Source organism: Drosophila albomicans, chromosome 3 (assembly GCF_009650485.2).
Source record: "Drosophila albomicans strain 15112-1751.03 chromosome 3, ASM965048v2, whole genome shotgun sequence".
NCBI classification, from domain to species: domain Eukaryota; kingdom Metazoa; phylum Arthropoda; class Insecta; order Diptera; family Drosophilidae; genus Drosophila; species Drosophila albomicans.
The window spans coordinates 18,523,856-18,542,388 of NC_047629.2; the positions used below are offsets into that span (position 1 = coordinate 18,523,856).

The window sequence follows — 18,533 nt, forward strand, 5'->3', positions numbered from 1 at the left end:
AACAGAACTCATAACAGAAACAGTGCACTTTAATGGCCAGACTCTGCAACAAACGAAAACGTAAACTGCTAAACAACAGAGCTGTTAAATGTAGCTTTTAGCAAGGCAAATGCTAAGCAATTGCATCCAAAATTGGAGAGTTTTAATTCACCTTTGCTTTTAAATTTCTAAGTATATCAAAGTGTTATGCCATTTAAATCCAAAAATAACGCATATAAAAATTAAAGTATTAAAGTTAATACAAATTAAAATAATAAGAATACAAATAATGCAAGAATTTAATCCGATAGCAATGGAAACAATAAAAATAATGCACACTCATGGCAAGTCGCACAACGGAGGCTTGCTAATTGGTAAGCAAAATATGTGCTCTACATCGGTTGGATCTTCGAGTCCAGCAACAACAATGTGTGTAATAACAAACGAAAGCAAACAGAGATCGCCAAATTAGCAATACTTGACTTTAAAAAAGTACCTTCTAATTTATATGCGGCTTACACACACGTAGGCATACAAAATATATCTATTGTACGTACAAATATACGATAAGTACCTGAAATTAGGTGATACAAAGAGAACAGGAATAACAGCTCATGCAGCTTGTTTAGAGAATTTGATGACATATAAAAGGCGGTTGCATTGCCACTGAAAGCAGCAGTTACACCGAAAATCTCAAGCCTAACGCACATCAATTGCAATCGAAGAACAAGTTCAAAATGCGTCTCTTAATCGTGGCGCTAATCGGCGTGCTTTGCATCGCCTACTCGTATGCCGCAGCTGCTGGAAGTGCCGCTGAAGTCGAGGATAATGCACCGATCACGCTGCTGGATGTTGCCGAAGGAGAACAATACGACGCCAACGATGCCAGCAGACAGGCCCGCAGTTGGGGCTGGGGAGGACGCGGCTGGGGCGGCGGATGGGGAGGCGGATGGGGAGGCGGCTGGGGTGGACGAGGATGGGGCGGCGGCGGCTGGGGAGGACGAGGATGGGGAGGCGGCTGGGGTGGTGGCTGGGGTGGACGTGGCTGGGGAGGCGGCGGCTGGGGTGGTCGTCGTTGGGGTGGCGGATGGGGTGGCTGGTAGAGCTATGCACTCTGGACATAGCAAAGCTAACCAAACTGCCTTGCCTTGCCAACGTCCTGGAGCGTTTATGTTAAACTTGTATGTAAAATGTTTGTCAGTTTTGTGTGTGTAAATAAAGAACATTCCGAAAAAAATCAATTTTTTTAAATTTTACTTTTGAACCCTTTTCAGTTTTTTAAGATATTTCAGCCATGGTAAAATTCTTAATAATTTAGAATCTACCCTTAATGGCTGAAAAAGAGTCGATTCAATTTAATTACCCGCTCATTATTTGCGGCATTTATATTAAGTATATTAATCGATTGAATCGAATCGCTCTACAGTGAAGATTCAAAGCAAACAACTTGAAGAATACAAATAAAATTCACATCTTTCAATCAGTCTAAACCTCTTATTATTTGCTCTCAACTTCCAACTAGCATCTGGTGTTTATTTTGACTCACATTAAAATACGTCACTTGTCTGAGAGATAGCAAAGCTGATGACACATTCACAGTGGATTCAGTTTATTGTTCTGCTAATACCATAAATTCAAAACACTCAAACATAAACTAAAATGTGAGTTATTTTTATGCTGATAATCATCAGAGATAATTTGTCTACATTTTGCATAAGTCATTGCATGACGTGAACCATCTGAGAATGGGCGTGTCATGCTCTCTTTTTGTATATGAGCCGAAGAATATTCTACAATCTTTTTTTTTGTGTGTCCGACTGTAATTGTTTTGATTTTCAGTTCGGCATTGTAAAATTCCATTTGATTTTTGTGGTTTCTGACTTAGGTGATTTTTTACTGTCAACACAATTCCACATCTACTACGTACATGTGTATATCTGTAGTATTGTTATAAACAAAGATGCATTGCGAGAGACCCGTTTGTCACAATGAGTCGTGATATTGAATGTTTGTTTACTCGTGACTCGGTTGAACCCGAAGTCAAGTCGAGCCAAGTTTGAGTAATTGGAATGCTTAGGATATCTGTGCCGAATACTAAACAGGGTACTCAATTAAGTTTAGATGATCAGCTGATTTAGGATTTTCAGAACCATTTGCGATTTCTATGATGACAAGTTCTTATTTGTAGTGTGTACAGATTTGTTTTGGTAATTAGAACATTTTAACGCTTTGAATAAATCAAATTTTAATTATATTATGTATTAATTAATTAAACTGCGCTTCAACGGTGTCCCAGTTGTTTGATGGACATTCGAGTTATCGCATTTAACAACCGCAAATGACAACAACAGGTGTAATAATCTTTGCACCAAAACACAAATAAATAATCTCTGTGAAAGTAACAATGCCTGGCCTCGGATAAAAAAAAGCCCCGCCAATATACGAATATTGGAATGTATGTACTTATGTACATATGTACATATGTATAATAGGTTGAAGTATACTCAAAAGACAAGCACTTGGAATTAGGTGATGCGTTTTAGAACAGGAACGTTAGCTCATCCGGTTATTTGGCGTCTCGGATGCCAAATAAAAGGCCGTTGTAGGGCTCACAGAGGCATCAGTTAACCAACAAGCATCAAATCAAACGATTCAACACTTCAAGATGCGTCTCGCACTTTTGGCCCTCATCGGCGTGCTCTGCCTCGCCTACTGCTATGCTGTCGACCCGGAATACGAGCAGATCGGACTACTGGATGTGGACGCCTCAGGAGTTAGCCACGAGAATGTCGGCGAGCGAGAGGCCCGTCAATGGGGAGGCTACGGTCGCGGCGGAGGCTGGGGAGGACGTGGCGGCTGGGGAGGCGGTGGTTGGGGAGGACGTGGCGGCTATGGAGGCGGTGGCTGGGGCGGACGCGGAGGTTATGGAGGTGGCGGCTGGGGTGGTCGTGGTTATGGCTGGGGACGTTAAGTCTTAGCTTCAGCCACAACTGCTGCTTTCCTGCCAACGCACTCCGGCGTCCAGACAAAGCGATATCCTTCGTATCCTGTCTGTGCAAATAAAGAACATTTCGCAAAAAAAAAAAAAAAACAGTCTTGTGATTCTAAATATATTTTTCAGGTTAAATCAGTTTTAAAATGTGAGAATATTACTTTGAGGATTTTTCTAATTCCTTAAACGAATTAGTAAAATTCTCATTTCATTTCTGCGCCATTTAATTATAGCAATTAAATCGATTAAATGAAGTTTAACATGTGCAAATGTCAAGCCTAATTATATGCTCATTAACCCACGGTGCACAGTGATGTAAGTAAAGTAAAGTCAACGATTTATTTAAAACATACTTAAAATTTCATCGGTTGTCAAAAAGATAATTTGATGGGTTCACCTGATGAGGATAAGAAAAAGTATTTTGAAAACTTGAAATAGTATATATAATTTGAAAAAAGGCAGCAAATACATCACAATAATAGAATCATTAGATACTAATTAACTGGAATCACTGTGCACTTAGTTTCCATATAAAGAACAACACTCAGATGGGGAACTTAATTTGTTTCTGATATACCAACAGGATGCAAACATTGTCCGGGAATTTTCTTAAGCTGCAAGTCAAATACTTTCGTGTTATAGGCTTTGATATAATCGGAAGCAAACGCAACTGGCTGCAACCTTGGAAGACCATTGTCCTGATGGTTGGTGTATCCATAACTCAGTTTATGGTCGTCTCCTTTAGCATTGCCAATTTTGAGGACATTGAAAAGCTAACCGATGCACTGACCGCAATGATAATGAATCATTTGTCATTGTTGAAGTACGGTTTGATTATTTGGTTGCGAAACGACTTCAGACGAATTATCCATGAATTTCATAAGATTCTCTCAAAAGGTATTTAAATGTGATTTAAATAAGAATTTGTCTTAAACTTCCGCATTTAAAGAGTACAAAAGTGAAATTGCCGCCCGTATTATAGACCAAGAGAATCGACGTGATCAACGCATAAGCAGCGTCTACGCAAATTGTTTTCTGCTTGCCGCAGTCTTGAGCGCTTCGAAGCCTATAATGCGAATATTGCTGCTCGTCGTGACCTCAGCAGAAGTACAACTAGAAATGAATATACCCTGCTAGTAAATTGAACAGCAAAAATAATTTTAAAAAACATTAAAATTTTGTATTACTTTCAGTTATTTGTGGGACAATCGAAAGCTGCACAATTTTCTCATTTCCTGTGGAATATTGAACATTGCCAGCTTTGGCGTTGTTTTATCCACAATCGCTCTAGATACTTTTTACGTATCTTTAACACACAATTTGGTTGCTCTCTTCAAGACAGCGCAGTACAAAATGCAGTTCTTCGCGGTTACAACGCCACAAGAGACAAATGATCGGCTGCGTGACATTATATATCTCTATAAGGTCAGCTTGGACATGAGTAACCGACTGAAGCACTTCTTTCGTCTGCTAATCTGCATTCAAATGGTTCTCACTTCAGTACATTTGTGTGTTCTCAACTTTACACTTTCCTACAACTTTGGCCAACCCCAGATGTTCTTCTATATCGTGTTTATTATCGCTGTTCTTATCCAACTTCTCATTTATTGTCACTGCGGTGAGTATCTTAAAACCACTAGCCAAGGGTTTGCTGTGGCCATCTACGATAGTCCTTGGTATGAGACAATCGCAGTGAATCCTGCAATTGGACGGTATCTGCAAATCTCAATGATGCGATCTCAGCGTGCCATTCAAATTGATGGCTACTTCTTCGCCGCAAATATGGAAGTTTTTCTATCGGTGAATATTATAAATTACAGCAATTTCATATTAATACATATGCTTTTTTTAATCTACAGATTGTAATGACAGCCATGTCATATTTAACGCTATTGCGCTCAGTTTCTTAAAGGAATTGTAATAATTTTAAAATTTTATTAAATAGAAAATTAAGTGAAAAACGCTTAACGCTACTGCGATTTGTTTTTCAAAAGAATTTAAGGACATTTATTTCGTTAAGTGAAAAATTAAATAGAAAACGCTTAACGATACTATGCTCAATTTCTTAATAGAATTTAAAGACATTTTGCAAGCATATTGTTGAATAAAAAATTAAATTGAAAACGCTCTAAGTAGCTGACCTCTAATTACAACAGACACGTGCGGTCTACAATATTTATAACTATAATTACTTGATATGTATGTAGTATAGAATGCACCCAAAATGTAGATAATTTAAAAGCCTTATCGATTAACTAGCCCCCGATAATTATTTCGCAAAGCATTTGTACAGTATGTATTGGCAATGAATAATATTTCATATTCAATTTGAAAACCAAACTTAAATTAAATATTTGCTTGCAAAAAGTGAAAAATTAATAATGCGTTTTTTATAAATAATTATTTGCAAATAATTCTAAATATTATAAATAAAACTAGAAAAGTAACAATAAATCTAAATAAATTGAAACGAGAAAAATTAATACTAATTATATGCAAGCACATAAAAGTATGCTTTGATTTTTTGAATGCAGTCGAAACGATTTGTTCTACTTCATGGAGTCAACTCGTATATTAATTAAATGGGTGGCGTTAAATACATTAAATATTCACGAATTTTTGTGATAGAACCGGTTAGCTGCAAACACTTTGTGCACCTCTGGCAATAAGCTTGCCGAATTTACAGAATGTACACGTTGACCGAGGACTTTTTAAAGGTGCAGGGCACATATTTTCGAATTTTGGGATTTGACATAGTCGATGGCAGAAATGGTTGGCTGCATCCGTGTAGAACTACTGTGATGATGACTGCATTGATTGTAGTACAGCCCATGATTGTTGTTTTCGTTCTACAAAATGTGGAGAACTTGGATAATTTAACCGATGGCATTGGATCAATGCTTGTCGATCTCTTGGCGCTGTTAAAGTTCAATATAATTATGTGGCTACGTAAAGACTTGAAGCGATTAGTTGCGAAATTTCGCAATATGCTGGAGAGAGGTAAGGTTTTATGATTATTAAGACGTAATTTATGTTTGCTTTTTTGCAGAATGCATGGAAGAGGTATCGGCCTCCATCATCAGCCAGGAAAATCGAAGCGAGCAACGTGTGAGTGGCATTTACAAGAACAGTTTTATGCTAACCGCAATACTCTCCTCTCTGATGCCCATTGTGAACACGTTTATTTTCTATTGGCAGACTGGCAATGTGGAGCTGCAGCTTACCTTTCCCTGCGCGTAAGTTGTGTCTATCAATAAAAGATATGTTTCGAAGTGATGAGAGTAACTTTTTCAGCTATCCCTGGGATGACAACAAGATGTCCTTTGCTCTGCTCTCTTACGTTTTAGTAGTTTGTGCCAGCTTTGGGGCTATTCTACCCACCATCTGTATAGACACATACTTTACAGCATTGACACACAATCTAGTTGCATTGTACAAATCGGCACAGTATAAAATGCAATTGTTTGGCGTCGAGACACTTGAGGAGACACAAGAACGTCTTCGTGAAATTCTTCAACTCTACAAAAACATCTTGGACATGAGTGATGCGCTGAATCGTTTCTTTCGTCTAACCATCTGCATGCAATTGATTGTCGCCTCATTGTTGCTCTGCTTTATTGGCTATACGCTATCCGAAAACTTTGCCCAACCAAAGACGCCATTCTATGCGACGTTCATGTTCAGCGTGTTGGCACAACTCTACATTTATTGCTATTGTGGGGAGTATCTAAAGACCGAGAGTAGAAGATTCGCCAATGCCATCTACAACTGTCCGTGGTATGAGGCAACTGCAGTCAATCCCACGGTTGGACGTTCCCTCCAAATCTCAATGATGCGCGCTCAACGTGGCAGTCGCATTGATGGCTACTTCTTTGAGGCCAACATGAGGGTATTCCTATCGGTGAGCACTGAAAATATTCGCAACTAACTATAGATTGATTGTTTATCTTTATGCTTTTAGATTGTGAGAACGGCCATGTCTTATTTGGCACTTTTACGTTCGATTTCTTAGGTTCCCATTGCGTATACTGAATGTGCTGCAAATTGGAAATATAAAAGGAAAATCCCATTTACTTTCGAGCAATATTTGTTTTATTGCATAGCTTGCGTTTTATCGTACGACATTTAACAATCAAACTTACATTATGTACAAAACATATTTTACACAATTCGTTAAAGTCTAGGTGGGATGTGAGCAGGATTGGGAATTGGAAATTGGGAGAACTTTGAGAATGCATAAATATGCACATTAAATGCTGTGAGAGTCGAAACATGAAGAATAAAGATGCGTGTCTCTGCGTGTATGTATTTTTTTGAGTGGAGAATGAAGAAGCTAGAAGTGGTCTGTGAATAATTTGTGGCTGATCACCACTTGTTGCCCTGAAGCTCCATCGGGATGCGCTATCATACAAGTTAATCCAATTAAACATAATCATTCCACGGTCACATCAATTACTTGAAGAATCTGCCCGGGCCGCCAGCTGGACGAACTGGAGGCGGTGTTGGAATATGAGCACCTTCGGCACGGAATCCGTTCTCATCGGCGATATAGGTAATGGTGTAAACGATGCCATCGGGTCCAGTGTACGAGTACGAGCCTTGCATTACCTGTCGAGACAAAAATAAAGATCAATCGAAGCACCTCAAAGTATACAACAGGAAAAGTGAAAGTATTTAAGGCAGCACTCAAAATGCGGCAACGAGATGGAAAGACAAACCTGAGCTTCGATCTGGGAACCGGGATTCTTCAGGTAACCCGCCTCATCGGCGCGAATGCCGTTGCTCGTTTCGTAACTGGCAATGTGAATAATGCATTAATATTAATCATATTACGTATACGTAGCGTTAGCTTACTTGTACTGATAGGAGCCATCGGGGTTCAGGTCGAAGTTTTGCTTCAATATCGCTGCGTTGGCATCGAACGAGTTGCCCCGTGGCTGAGGCAGACCACGCTGAGGCTGTGCGGCAACGGAGCTGAGGCAGCAGATCGCAAGGGCAGCGACAGCGTAGGAGTAGGTGAGCATCTGCATGACCTTTTGGTTGGTTCGTTCGTTTGTTCGTTGGTTGAATCGGCGCCGGCGCCAGAGCATCGTGCGAGAGTTGTAAGTGGAAGACAAGCGAATTAGATGATTGGTAGATTGAGACATAAGTTTGATTCGACTGCGTCAATTTAGTTGACCTTTATAAAGCCAAGCTTAGATTGGCGTAATTATTATATGATCGTTATAATAATTTGCCTTAATCTCTTAGCGTTTTCGAAAGTAAATCTAAATGGCAATGAGATGGTTTAAGCTTGGGAAAATATGCATGTGCTTGCAAAAGATTTCCAAACTTGTCAATAAGAGTAAAGTGTGTTTTAGGATATCTTAATTAATTCTCTAATATAAACTGAGCTTGAAACAACACAATTCATTTATCCTTTTTATATTTTTTTGGATTGTGAAAAAGTCCTTTCTATATTAAAAATGAATTTCATTTTGATTTCTGTTTTTTTTATGTTAATCCTTTTCTTTGGTGATTTAGATCCTTGCACACAGAACACCACATAAACAGGAACACAATTAAAACTCACTTCGAACTTCGCGACTTGTTTCGTGTTGGGAAGAATGTTTTTTGGTAGAGCGATCTACTGCGCTTGGAAGGCTCGTCAAAACTGTTTTGACTTGACTGCAGTCAGCACAAACGTTTTTATACCAAAATTGCATTCACTGCAGTTCCAGTCTCAGATGCAGCAGCAGCAGCAGCAAGAGCAACAGCAACATCGGCAGCAGCGACAGCGACAGCATCCGTAACAAGAGCAGCGCAGCGCAGCGTAGCTATCAAATGGCTGGCAGCAGAAGCGGCTGAGGAGGGCGAAGAATGAGAATAAGAAGAAGAGATGGCAACATGCCAAACTGACAGCAGTGGCAGCAACAACAAAATCGGAAGAGGCTGCCGCTGCTGCTGTACCATGCGGCGTATGCGCAACGAGTTTGAAATGCAAATGGGCGTTGCGCATACGCCGTGTGCTGCAGTACGAATACAAACAGCAGCATACAAGTGTGAGTGGCAGTAATATTATCAGCTACTAGACTCATTCTGTGGGTGCGTCAATGTGTGTGTGTGTCTGTGTGTGTGTGTGTGGCACACCAAGTTGTCTGGGTATTAATTTATGTGAATTAGCAATACGAAGTTCATTTGATTAGCCCACACTGGCGTTTGTCCGAGTGTGTCACTGTGTGTGTGCGAATGTACAAGTGTATGCGATTCAATTTGAGATGCGCCGCAACATGCAATAATTTGTTAATTCAAATATTAATTAAAAGATTAATACTCGACAGCTGAATAGATGTTGCAATTGCTTAGCTTGATGAATCGCCCATTTGGTTTTGTAGCATTTCGAATCAGATTCAAGTGGCTTCAACTATCCGTAAGTATAATTCATGTTGTTGTTGTTGTCGTAGACTTCTTCGCGTTTTTGTCGTTTTTATTGACATTTGCAATGCAATTGCAACAAACAGCGACTCAGCCGCGGGGCGGGGATTGCCACAATGAAATGTTTGCCCACTTGTTTGTGGTCTATAAAAATTGTGCATTGAATGCGCCGTTAAAATGCTTAATGTACCTCATTGTTGGTTTGCCATTGTTTGCCGATGATGCATCATCATCATCATTATCATTATCGTCATTGGCGAGCAGCATCTGCAGCCGATGATCGTTCACCATTCAGCTGTTGCTGCTGCTGCTGCTGTGCAGCAAATCCATACACACAATTTAGACATTTTAGTTGGCCAACTGCTGACCGAACAAATTGCCACTCCCAATTGCACCAGTTCCCACTAAAGGTGAACCAAATGACATGCAAGGGACCAGAGCAAAGGCGGGGGCTGTTGTTGGTTAGTTATGCCGGCCGGCGCAAACAAATTGCAATTTTCGGCTTAAACTTTAAACTTTTGCCGTCTCTTCTTGTCTTCGTCTTCGTTTCGCTGCAGTCGAAGCATTAGCCGGGACAGCAACAGCAACAGCGACAGCGTGTAGGAAATGTCAGTTGCAATTCATACAAATTGCAGCAATAACTGCGGCCACAGCAACAACAGCAGTAAAGAGTGCGCGATGATCACGAACATGCCATGATGAACATCGCGCGAGATTAACGCGCCTCCAACAACAACAACAACAGCAACAGCAGCAACTAAGACGACGACGCCTTCTCTCGCAGCACCTCCCACTTCACTCCACTCCACTCCACTCTACTCCGCCCGACTCCACTTCACTTTACTGTGTTGCCACCCTTTTCTAGTTGCTTTCGGTGGATTTTACCTTTGGATTAGTTGGCCGCCTTTTTATGTTTTTTTTTGTTGTTGCTGGCCTTCGTCGTTAACATAGTCCGCATCTTTCGCTCAGTCTAAGTGTATTTTTCACATTTGACATACGAGCTGGTCTCACACTCATATTACACAGTTGCCTCTGCTCTCCGAGAAGTTTCCCGTGTGCCCAGCGTTCAGTCTCAGCGCTCAGTCTCAGCTTCAGATTCAAATTCAAACTCATTCAAAGTGATGAATGAATCGCATGTGGTCGCGTTGTTTTAGTTGCTGCTGTTATTCATTTCTCTGATTCAATCAGCGCATCTTAAGTGCGCTTAATATCTAGCTTAATTTATGTAGCTTTGTTTACGTTGTTTTTTATTCTTTCTGTGCTTGCTGTGCTGTGCTGTGTTGTTAGCCAAGTTACTTGAAGCTGCAAACAATGCGCCAACTTTATGCTAATTGCAGTGCAGTTTCCTAAACATTTTCCAACGATTTCCATTTGATACATGCACCGACTACTCTTGCAAGAATGACAAATTGTTGTGATGAAGTCGGAATTATTTGGGAATAATTGAATAAATATTTATACTATTGGTCACAATTTCGATAGTAGAAAGAGACTTTAATAATTTTTCACTCTTTTCTAGACTATTAACTCCCAACACAAGCGAGGAAATTACTCAATCTACGCCATAAAATATAATTATATTTTAAATTAAAGTATTATAACCAAACCCCACAAAATAGAGCTAAAGGCCTAACTAGTTAATAGTCCTCAATATACACAGTTCCCTTCTATTTAATAATTCATATTATCTTGAAGATTGTAAAATAAAATTAATAAAAACAGGTAAGAAAGTTCGCTCAACTGTGAGATACCCGCTTCTCATACAACTAAATGACTCAAATATACCCATGGCTATATTTGGTAAGTAATATATTCAAAATACACCAAGGAGTACAAAATACGCCAAATTGTCAGTAAAAGAAATTAAGACTAAGTAGGCGTTTTTCCCATACAAAAGTATTTCTTAAATAACTTATACTATTTTTATCTGAGTTATAATATCCCTATACACTATTTGTAGCGGGTATAAATATATATATATATACTTTATTTTGTTTTGGGAAATATAAATGCTTCATGCATATACAAATATTTGTTATTTATTGTTATTGTTATTAACAAGCGATTTAATTACTTTCATAACTTAAAAACATCATTTATAATTAAACAAATAAATAAAGTTAAATATATGCTACATTTAAATATTTTAATGAAAAATAAAAAATCACAATTTATTTGGCAATTTTGTAGCTAGTTGTCATAAATTTTTTTAAAGTGTAGGTGGGATTTTGTGTTTTGTTAGCGATGCAAACGAGTTTGTGACGTCGATTAATTAAAAATTCAAACATTTCGCGGATTCCGCAGACCCAAAAGACATCATCAGTCATACCGTAGAGGTGACCCAAGTGTGTGAGATGAGAATTTTTGTGTGGTGTGCCATGATTGATGGGACAAATCAATTAGTCAATTCGGTATCAGCATCAAGTGGATCGATCGTCATATTATTGCCAGGCTACTTGGCAAGACGGTGGTAGACAGAGGATGGCAGATGGTGGATGGTGGATGGTAGATGGCAGATCGTTGTTGATATTTCGCCACTCGTTGAATCATAAACACTCGCAGTTATGCAAATGTTGTGAGCTGTGAGTGTTTTATTAAAGCACATTAGGTTCGTTTCTAAAGAATTTCTTTTATTTTTCGTTGGTTTCTTTTCTTAGTCTTTGTGGTTTTTTCCTTTTTTCTTTGGACAGATAACGTAATGGATGCTAATTTTTTGTTGGTGGTCGCTATAAAAGCCGAGGTCTTTGGGCTTCTTGAGTCAAGTTAAGTAGCAAACATTGTCAGGAACGCACCACGCAAAATGTTGAAAACTATTGTCTGTCTGTTTCTGGTGGCCAGCGGTGTTAGCTGCGCCTCCGTTGGAAGCACTGTCAACGTTGCCGGCAACTTCGGTACCGTTGGACGTCAGGCCGGCGACATCGAGAAACCCATTGTGAAATTGGTGAGCTACGAATCGGATAAGAATCCAGATGGCTCCTATAGCTTCGCTTACGAGGGTGACGACAACTCCTACCGCCACGAGCAAGGCAGTGTTTCTGATGCTGGCACCGAAGACGAAGCTCTGGAGGTGAAGGGTTCCTATCGCTATGTCGATGCCGATGGACAAACTATCGAGGTGCATTACACCGCTGGCAAGAATGGTTTTGTGCCCTTTGGCACCAACATTCCCAGCGAGATTTCTCTGAATGCCAAGGCTGCCGCTGATTTGCCCAATGTGAACACCTACGAGGAGGAGCAGGAACTGAAACTGAAGCAACGTCGTTCTCGCGCTCAAACCGATGTGAAGCAACACACTGAAGCCAGGCCACAGCTGAAGGCAGCCACATCTCAAATTGTGCCCGTTAAGGTGCTCGTCGAGGAGAAGCCCGTCGCCAAAGTGGAGCAGCCAGAGAAGAGCAAGAAAGTCGCTGTCTAACTAGTCTTTAGATTTTAACTATTTTTAGTATTACGTATACGCAGAGATGTCCGTTCTAATTTAACTGCTAAGCAATAAAATACCTATGTCTTTAGGCAAAATCATAGCTGTTAATTTATTGATGATTGGCACATCAAAGATGCCTATAGAGATAATAGACTGACCTATGAAAAATCAAACACGCAATCTGTGTGAATTGCAGTTTTTTTAGACAACAACTTTATGCTAATTGACGGAATGATGATGTCATAAACTTCATGGTGAAGGCAGAGATGTGTGTTTGTTTTTTTTGCTGATGAAACACTGTGTAAATGGCTGAGCCAAATTTCGTTGTAGTTTTTATTGATAATAACAATGGTAAATATATTTTTATAAAAAATACAAATAACATTGTGGTGGCAACTTAGTTTGGCTGGCAAATTAAGCAAATTTTAAATCTCATCACTAATCACTAATATTCTTTTATATCGCATTAATTTGGCTGCAAAGTCTGATGATCTTTCTCTAACAATATTTGCATAATTACCAACTTAATTAATCATGTGAATTTTAGTTTATTGATAATAAAGCCCCATAATGAAGAGCCCCAACTAGTGATAGATGAAAGCAATACGTCATCTTAAGTCTGGTGTGTGAATTAATCAACACTTTATAATATACATATATTTGTATATATATAACACCTTTGGGATCATTGCGTTTTGCGTCTGTGCCAAATTGATTTTCAAGGTCTTTTGCGTCGGGAATTTCTAATTTATCCGCTGGCACTATTTGAGATTCACAGTTAGATTGAGAGATGCAAAAGCAAAGTCGCAAAACACGAGCCACAAATTATTAACCAGCTCTTTCGTGATAATAATAATAGACGATATTTAATTTATGTATATGAGCTAGTAGTTTATTTTTTTATTTTACATTTACATTTTAATCTCACTGGCATTTCAGAGTTACACAATTATCTACATTTTGCTTCTAGCTTATTCCTCAATGGGAGCCTCACGCTCTGGCTTGGGCAAGTACTGGGCATCGGAAGCCACCTGGGAGATTTCTGGGTTAACAATTGTTCCCACGGGAACATATCCATTACGGCCAGCGGTGTAGTTGACAACAACCTTCTCGTCGTTCTCGTTGTAGTAGCTGTAGGCGCCAGTCAGCTCCAGATAAGCATAACCATCTTCATCGACGACGTTCTTGGCGGTCTCCTCGCGGAATGTGCCATCGGAGTTCTCAAAGATGGAATGGTAACCACCATCGACATCCTTGGTGATTTCCGAGCGGATAATCGTCACGATGGGTTTCTCCTCTCCCCTATCGGTAGCAGGTGCGGCCAAAGCGCAGGCGACGCATCCCAGGACGAAGAGTGGCAGCTGCAAATCATTTGAGTTGTGGTCACATCAATTAATAAATCACACACAATCACTATCCAATCGCGATGATTACTTACGAACTTGTACATCTTTATATAGTTTTTGTTAGTTTTTTGGTTGGAGCTGGAGCAGCTGAAGGGAACTGGAGCACTGAAAGCGAGAGTTTGAGTGAATAGCATTTTGTGTGTTGGCTTTTATATGCGCTGCGCTTCGAAAGCGACGCAACACGCAATGCGATCGAAATATCTTAACGCCTCTTTCGCTTAAACATGCCAAACATGTTTGCATCCCGGTTTATGGCATCTGCGCTACGGGCCAAAACTTTAAACGATGCTCGAAATTGCTTCACTCTAAATGTCAGGGTCAACTTCGACTCGTTTGCACTGGTCTCTCACTCTCTCTATCTCTTTCTCTCTCTGTCTCATCCACTTCCAGTTCCCCGCATTGCATTGAGAAATGTGTCAACCACCTGGCCGGCTTAGCGTTGTCTGTCCCAGTCGATAAAGACAAGACGACAACAACGTGCCAACCATTCCAGTTATTCCAGAGACATTGCACAGCCACTTCCGTACCGCATTGACTCATGGCAATTGAATCTTTATTTTTTTATTGATGGCATCCATCAATCGATCAATGCAGCCATTAGCGCAGACTTTTTGCAGTGCCGCGCAGTTGCCATTAACTTTCGATGCTTTTTGATGCCGCTTCACCCACTCTGAAAGTCTTGAAGGTGTCGCGATTAATTTCCACTTGACAGTGGCATAAATGCATGTGTGTGTGTGTGTGTGTGTTGCTGTGTGGCATCGGCATTGGCATCCACCAAGCCCACAAATGTGTTTTCATTTAGCATGTAAAATGTCAGCGCTTTGTGTAATGCTTCTCGTAATTTATTAACAAGTACTCACTCTTGTATCTGCATCGTGTAATGTGCAAATTTCAGCCAATGACAATTGCAGAGGAGGAGACGAAGGAGGAGGAGGAGCCAGAGTTCAGCAGTGAAGCATTGACACAATGCCCCGAGCCAAAAACACCCACAATCCCATGATTCATTCCAATTTGTAAGGTGTATTCTTGTACCTGACTTCGCGAATTATGTTTCACATAGGAATTTTTGATAATTCCCAGAACAAGTTGAACTGGAATTCTAACGGCAAACTAAATTGAAAACATAAACGAAAAATAGCAATATTATAGATTGAAATATTCATAAATTATTCAACATAAATTTGATCATTTCTAGCATCGTTGTTTATAATTAATTACATTGTACTTAAGCTAGAGTTTAACAATCAAACCTTAACTACTATTCAACTACAAACTTAAATTGACAAATGACGCAAATTAAAATTCAAATGAGCTGCATAAATAAATGCCAATGCATTTTATCGCCTGCACCGTTATTATTCGCAGCATTAATTCAATTAACAAGAAATATTCAAAACTATAAATAAATTAATACCGTTTCTTCTAAGAAAATGGAAAGCACGCTCACTGACTGCTTCGAGTTTATTTCGAATCGAATCGAATTTCGATTTCATTATTCGCGCGTCAACTGTGGCGAATAACAGACGACATTTGGCAAAGGGCAAACTCTATACTATACTGTAAGAGTCATCATCAAAAGCTTAGCTGTAGACATTGCCCTGGGTTACTGGGCCTCTCTTGGTTCAAGACTGACTGAAAATTACCATGTTGTGCATAGTGTCAGAAGAGGGCCAATAAAAATTGCAACAATTTATATTTCTGACAGCCAAACGAATTCACATTAAAACCAACAACAACAGCAGAGCAACAGCAGCAGCAGCAGCAAAAGGCAAAAAAATATGTTGCATCGTCAACACGATGAACATTTTAAAGTGCTAAGCCTCCAAGCTGATGATGAAGATGCACATGGAGACGGCGAGGTGCTCGAGGAGGTGTCTGCCGGCCACTTGGCCAGGCCACTTGGCAACCACTTGGCCATATGGCGCTCCTCATTGGCATAGTTTAACGCTGAGCTGGCGCAGCTTTTGATTTGAATTTATTGGCCAAAGCCTGTGGAGCTAGCCTCGGTATTGTTTATGAGTCGCTTATTTCGATAATTGTTTAAATAACATTTGCCGAAGTGAGTGCAATCAATGCATACGTAACACGATGCACCACAAGAATTCATGTTTAACAAATCATTAACTATTTTCAACTACTTTAATAATACTCAACGTGTAGTTTCTTACAGTGTAGCTCAACTCTCCGCAGACTGCCTAGCCGCCTCGCTAATCTCCTTGGCTATATTTGTGCCCACGGGCACAAAGCCATTCTTGTCGGCCACATAACTGACCTCCACACGCTGCCCATTGCTGTCAATGTAGCGATAGACACCCGAGATCTCCAGTTCCGTCTCATCATTGCCATCATCATCATCGTCGTTGTGATCATCAGTTGGTGGCGTGTTAATGTTGTTGCTCGATCGCTTCACAATTCCCACCTCTTCCCGGTAGCTGCCATCGGCACCTTCATAGGCAAAGAAATAGGAGCCATCGTTCTTCTGCTCTGCGACTGACTTAATGATCGGCACCAGCTCCGTCTGCGCCCCTTCAACGCGACTGCCGCTCAGCATTAAAGTCAAGATCAAACACTACACAGATTAGACATTAGTAGCCAACTGGAGTTTAGTTTGTATCTGCAATGCTTCTGCTTACCAATGCGAACATATTTTATGGACGGCTCTTGTGAATTTATGCTAATACTAAACCGCAGACAAAAGAGTTCTTAGCCTTATATACAAAGACATTGGAGTCAAATCATTTCTCTGCTTATGCTGGGTCAATAGAAAGTTGCGGCACAAGTCGAGAAATGGCCAGCGGCAGTTTGTTGAACTGTTTCTATTTGTTTCTCGTCCGATTTGCAATTTAAATGGCAACGGAGTGTGTTTGTTTGTTATGTAACTAATTGGCCATTGTCTGGGCCATGTTACAGCGTCAACAAGAACTTGGTGCGTACTCTAATATGCGTGTGGGAGTGTGAGATATTTGTATATTACGTATACGAGTAGTATGTTATTTAACATATGTGGTGTGGGTGCAGTTTGCTAATCAAATTTGTCAAATTGCTTGTACAAACATGTCGCCTAGTGGGCGGGGCGTGCCCCGAAAGCGAAAGGTGCAGAAAAGGTAACGGCTGAGTGGCTCAAAAAATAGCTTGCAACGTGCTGCAGTTGCAGTTACAGTTGCAGTTACGGTTTTATTTGCAGACTTGTAAACGTTTTCCACTTGACTTCCATGCAAATTCCGATCCATTGCCATTCTGTGTTTCACTTTCCGCTTGCTCTGCATTCAGTTTTGTGGCCACATTTGAATTTACAGCCAGTTGTCTAGTTGCCAGTTGCCAGTTTGCATCGAGTCGCGTCTTGTGGCGTCGCGTCGCGTCGCCTCAACTGTTACAGTGGGTGGGCACTGAGAAGCGACTAACATTTATGCCACAAGAATTTAATAATAATTTTAGCAATTTCGCAACCTTACGACACTGTAACTGCAGCAGTGGCAATTCATAGACCAACACCCTGTATCCATGTCTTAAGTGGGGAGTAGCTTGAATGTCAATTTGTAAATTTAGATGAAGAGCGCAACTGTTTTGGAATGCAACAGAAAATTCTAGTTTATGTTGTTTACAGAGTATCTTTCAGTCATTGCCATTTCCCAATTCCCAATTCAGTGCTGGCATTTGCCTTGGCGCACAAAAGGCGTTGATGGCGACACGCCCAGTCGCGAGAGGCCCAGGCCCAAATCCGAGCTGCACAAAAAACATATTAATAAATTGATTCTAATAATACGATTGCTTTGCAGATGTTTGCAAAACTTGTCCATTGAAGTTGTAATAGAAACTCATTAACGATCCGATTGCAATGCCAACGAGTGTATAACTTAGATGCGACACATTAACCTTTAGAAGATGCAAACTGAGCACCAGCAACTTGATCTGAAACCGGAACAGTAAGCGGGATACGCACAGATCTTGAACTGAATTAATTTTTACAGCATTTCGTTGGCGGTTTCGTTACAAATCATAAAACGTGGCCTAATGGAACCACATTTGCAACTGAGTCAAACCAAAATGTCAAATGCCTTCATTTCAACTGTGAAGCCCACAGCGATTAATAATACTCACAGCCGTGGGAGGTGTGTCCAGCTCCGGTTCCAATGCAATTTGTTGCTTGAAATCCCCATCATTTCTCATTGTTGGGATCATTTGCATTAATGCATTAATTTCAACAGCATCTTCATCTGCACCTACTTTATCTAATTCAACGCGATTACTGCTTGTCTCCCAATTTGATGTAACAACTGAATCGACTTATGCAATACATTAAGAGAGCGACAGAAAAAGTCAA

At 40.2% G+C, this 18,533-nt stretch overlaps 8 protein-coding genes across 8 annotated transcripts; 5 read left to right on the forward strand and 3 right to left on the reverse strand.

Moving 5' to 3' along the window:
* The first annotated feature begins 629 nt into the window (after positions 1 to 629).
* Positions 630 to 1,227, forward strand: LOC117569191 (neuropeptide-like protein 32). Its single transcript, XM_034250260.2, has one exon. The coding sequence runs from the start codon at positions 717 to 719 to the stop codon at positions 1,080 to 1,082; it is 366 nt and encodes a 121-aa protein (XP_034106151.1). The 5' UTR covers positions 630 to 716; the 3' UTR covers positions 1,083 to 1,227.
* Positions 1,228 to 2,583: 1,356 nt separating this feature from the next.
* On the forward strand, positions 2,584 to 3,070 carry LOC117569194 (uncharacterized). The gene has a single exon (XM_034250262.2). The coding sequence runs from the start codon at positions 2,645 to 2,647 to the stop codon at positions 2,948 to 2,950; it is 306 nt and encodes a 101-aa protein (XP_034106153.1). The 5' UTR covers positions 2,584 to 2,644; the 3' UTR covers positions 2,951 to 3,070.
* Positions 3,071 to 3,555: 485 nt separating this feature from the next.
* On the forward strand, positions 3,556 to 4,856 carry LOC117569188 (putative odorant receptor 98b). Its single transcript, XM_052005847.1, has 2 exons — positions 3,556 to 3,794; positions 4,165 to 4,856. The coding sequence occupies exons 1-2, from the start codon at positions 3,556 to 3,558 to the stop codon at positions 4,835 to 4,837; spliced, it is 912 nt and encodes a 303-aa protein (XP_051861807.1). The 3' UTR covers positions 4,838 to 4,856.
* An 802-nt stretch (positions 4,857 to 5,658) lies between these two features.
* Positions 5,659 to 6,983, forward strand: LOC117566625 (odorant receptor 47a-like). The gene is made up of 4 exons (XM_034246166.2): positions 5,659 to 5,971; positions 6,021 to 6,207; positions 6,266 to 6,872; positions 6,933 to 6,983. Exons 1-4 carry the CDS (start codon positions 5,659 to 5,661, stop codon positions 6,981 to 6,983), a joined length of 1,158 nt encoding a protein of 385 aa, XP_034102057.1.
* A 57-nt stretch (positions 6,984 to 7,040) lies between these two features.
* Positions 7,041 to 8,647, reverse strand: LOC117569190 (cuticle protein CP14.6). Its single transcript, XM_034250259.2, has 4 exons — positions 8,544 to 8,647; positions 7,826 to 8,004; positions 7,690 to 7,765; positions 7,041 to 7,579 (listed from the first exon to the last, which is right to left on the reverse strand). The coding sequence occupies exons 2-4, from the start codon at positions 7,999 to 8,001 to the stop codon at positions 7,424 to 7,426; spliced, it is 408 nt and encodes a 135-aa protein (XP_034106150.1). The 5' UTR covers positions 8,002 to 8,004; positions 8,544 to 8,647; the 3' UTR covers positions 7,041 to 7,423.
* Positions 8,648 to 12,139: 3,492 nt separating this feature from the next.
* Positions 12,140 to 12,891, forward strand: LOC117569187 (larval cuticle protein LCP-17). Its single transcript, XM_034250256.2, has one exon. The coding sequence runs from the start codon at positions 12,186 to 12,188 to the stop codon at positions 12,798 to 12,800; it is 615 nt and encodes a 204-aa protein (XP_034106147.1). The 5' UTR covers positions 12,140 to 12,185; the 3' UTR covers positions 12,801 to 12,891.
* Positions 12,892 to 13,671: 780 nt separating this feature from the next.
* On the reverse strand, positions 13,672 to 14,394 carry LOC117569189 (endocuticle structural glycoprotein SgAbd-9). The gene is made up of 2 exons (XM_034250258.2): positions 14,245 to 14,394; positions 13,672 to 14,167 (listed from the first exon to the last, which is right to left on the reverse strand). The coding sequence occupies exons 1-2, from the start codon at positions 14,344 to 14,346 to the stop codon at positions 13,778 to 13,780; spliced, it is 492 nt and encodes a 163-aa protein (XP_034106149.2). The 5' UTR covers positions 14,347 to 14,394; the 3' UTR covers positions 13,672 to 13,777.
* A 1,994-nt stretch (positions 14,395 to 16,388) lies between these two features.
* On the reverse strand, positions 16,389 to 16,912 carry LOC117566624 (larval cuticle protein 16/17). The gene is made up of 2 exons (XM_034246165.1): positions 16,846 to 16,912; positions 16,389 to 16,781 (listed from the first exon to the last, which is right to left on the reverse strand). The coding sequence occupies exons 1-2, from the start codon at positions 16,855 to 16,857 to the stop codon at positions 16,389 to 16,391; spliced, it is 405 nt and encodes a 134-aa protein (XP_034102056.1). The 5' UTR covers positions 16,858 to 16,912.
* Between the last annotated feature and the right edge of the window lie 1,621 nt (positions 16,913 to 18,533).

Bases quoted from the DNA above. Each gene is read 5' to 3' on its own strand.
- LOC117569191 (XM_034250260.2), top strand. From the start codon at position 717: ATGCGTCTCTTAATCGTGGCGCTAATCGGCGTGCTTTGCATCGCCTAC.
- LOC117569194 (XM_034250262.2), top strand. From the start codon at position 2,645: ATGCGTCTCGCACTTTTGGCCCTCATCGGCGTGCTCTGCCTCGCCTAC.
- LOC117569188 (XM_052005847.1), top strand. From the start codon at position 3,556: ATGCAAACATTGTCCGGGAATTTTCTTAAGCTGCAAGTCAAATACTTT. The intron at 3,795-4,164 runs GTACGGTTTGAT...TATTACTTTCAG, and splicing joins AATCATTTGTCATTGTTGAA to TTATTTGTGGGACAATCGAA.
- LOC117566625 (XM_034246166.2), top strand. From the start codon at position 5,659: ATGTACACGTTGACCGAGGACTTTTTAAAGGTGCAGGGCACATATTTT. The intron at 5,972-6,020 runs GTAAGGTTTTAT...GCTTTTTTGCAG, and splicing joins TCGCAATATGCTGGAGAGAG to AATGCATGGAAGAGGTATCG. The intron at 6,208-6,265 runs GTAAGTTGTGTC...TAACTTTTTCAG, and splicing joins CAGCTTACCTTTCCCTGCGC to CTATCCCTGGGATGACAACA.
- LOC117569190 (XM_034250259.2), bottom strand. From the start codon at position 8,001: ATGCAGATGCTCACCTACTCCTACGCTGTCGCTGCCCTTGCGATCTGC. The intron at 7,766-7,825 runs GTAAGCTAACGC...TCACATTGCCAG, and splicing joins GATGGCTCCTATCAGTACAA to TTACGAAACGAGCAACGGCA. The intron at 7,580-7,689 runs GTTTGTCTTTCC...TTGTCTCGACAG, and splicing joins GTTCCCAGATCGAAGCTCAG to GTAATGCAAGGCTCGTACTC.
- LOC117569187 (XM_034250256.2), top strand. From the start codon at position 12,186: ATGTTGAAAACTATTGTCTGTCTGTTTCTGGTGGCCAGCGGTGTTAGC.
- LOC117569189 (XM_034250258.2), bottom strand. From the start codon at position 14,346: ATGCTATTCACTCAAACTCTCGCTTTCAGTGCTCCAGTTCCCTTCAGC. The intron at 14,168-14,244 runs GTAAGTAATCAT...AATGATTTGCAG, and splicing joins ATATAAAGATGTACAAGTTC to CTGCCACTCTTCGTCCTGGG.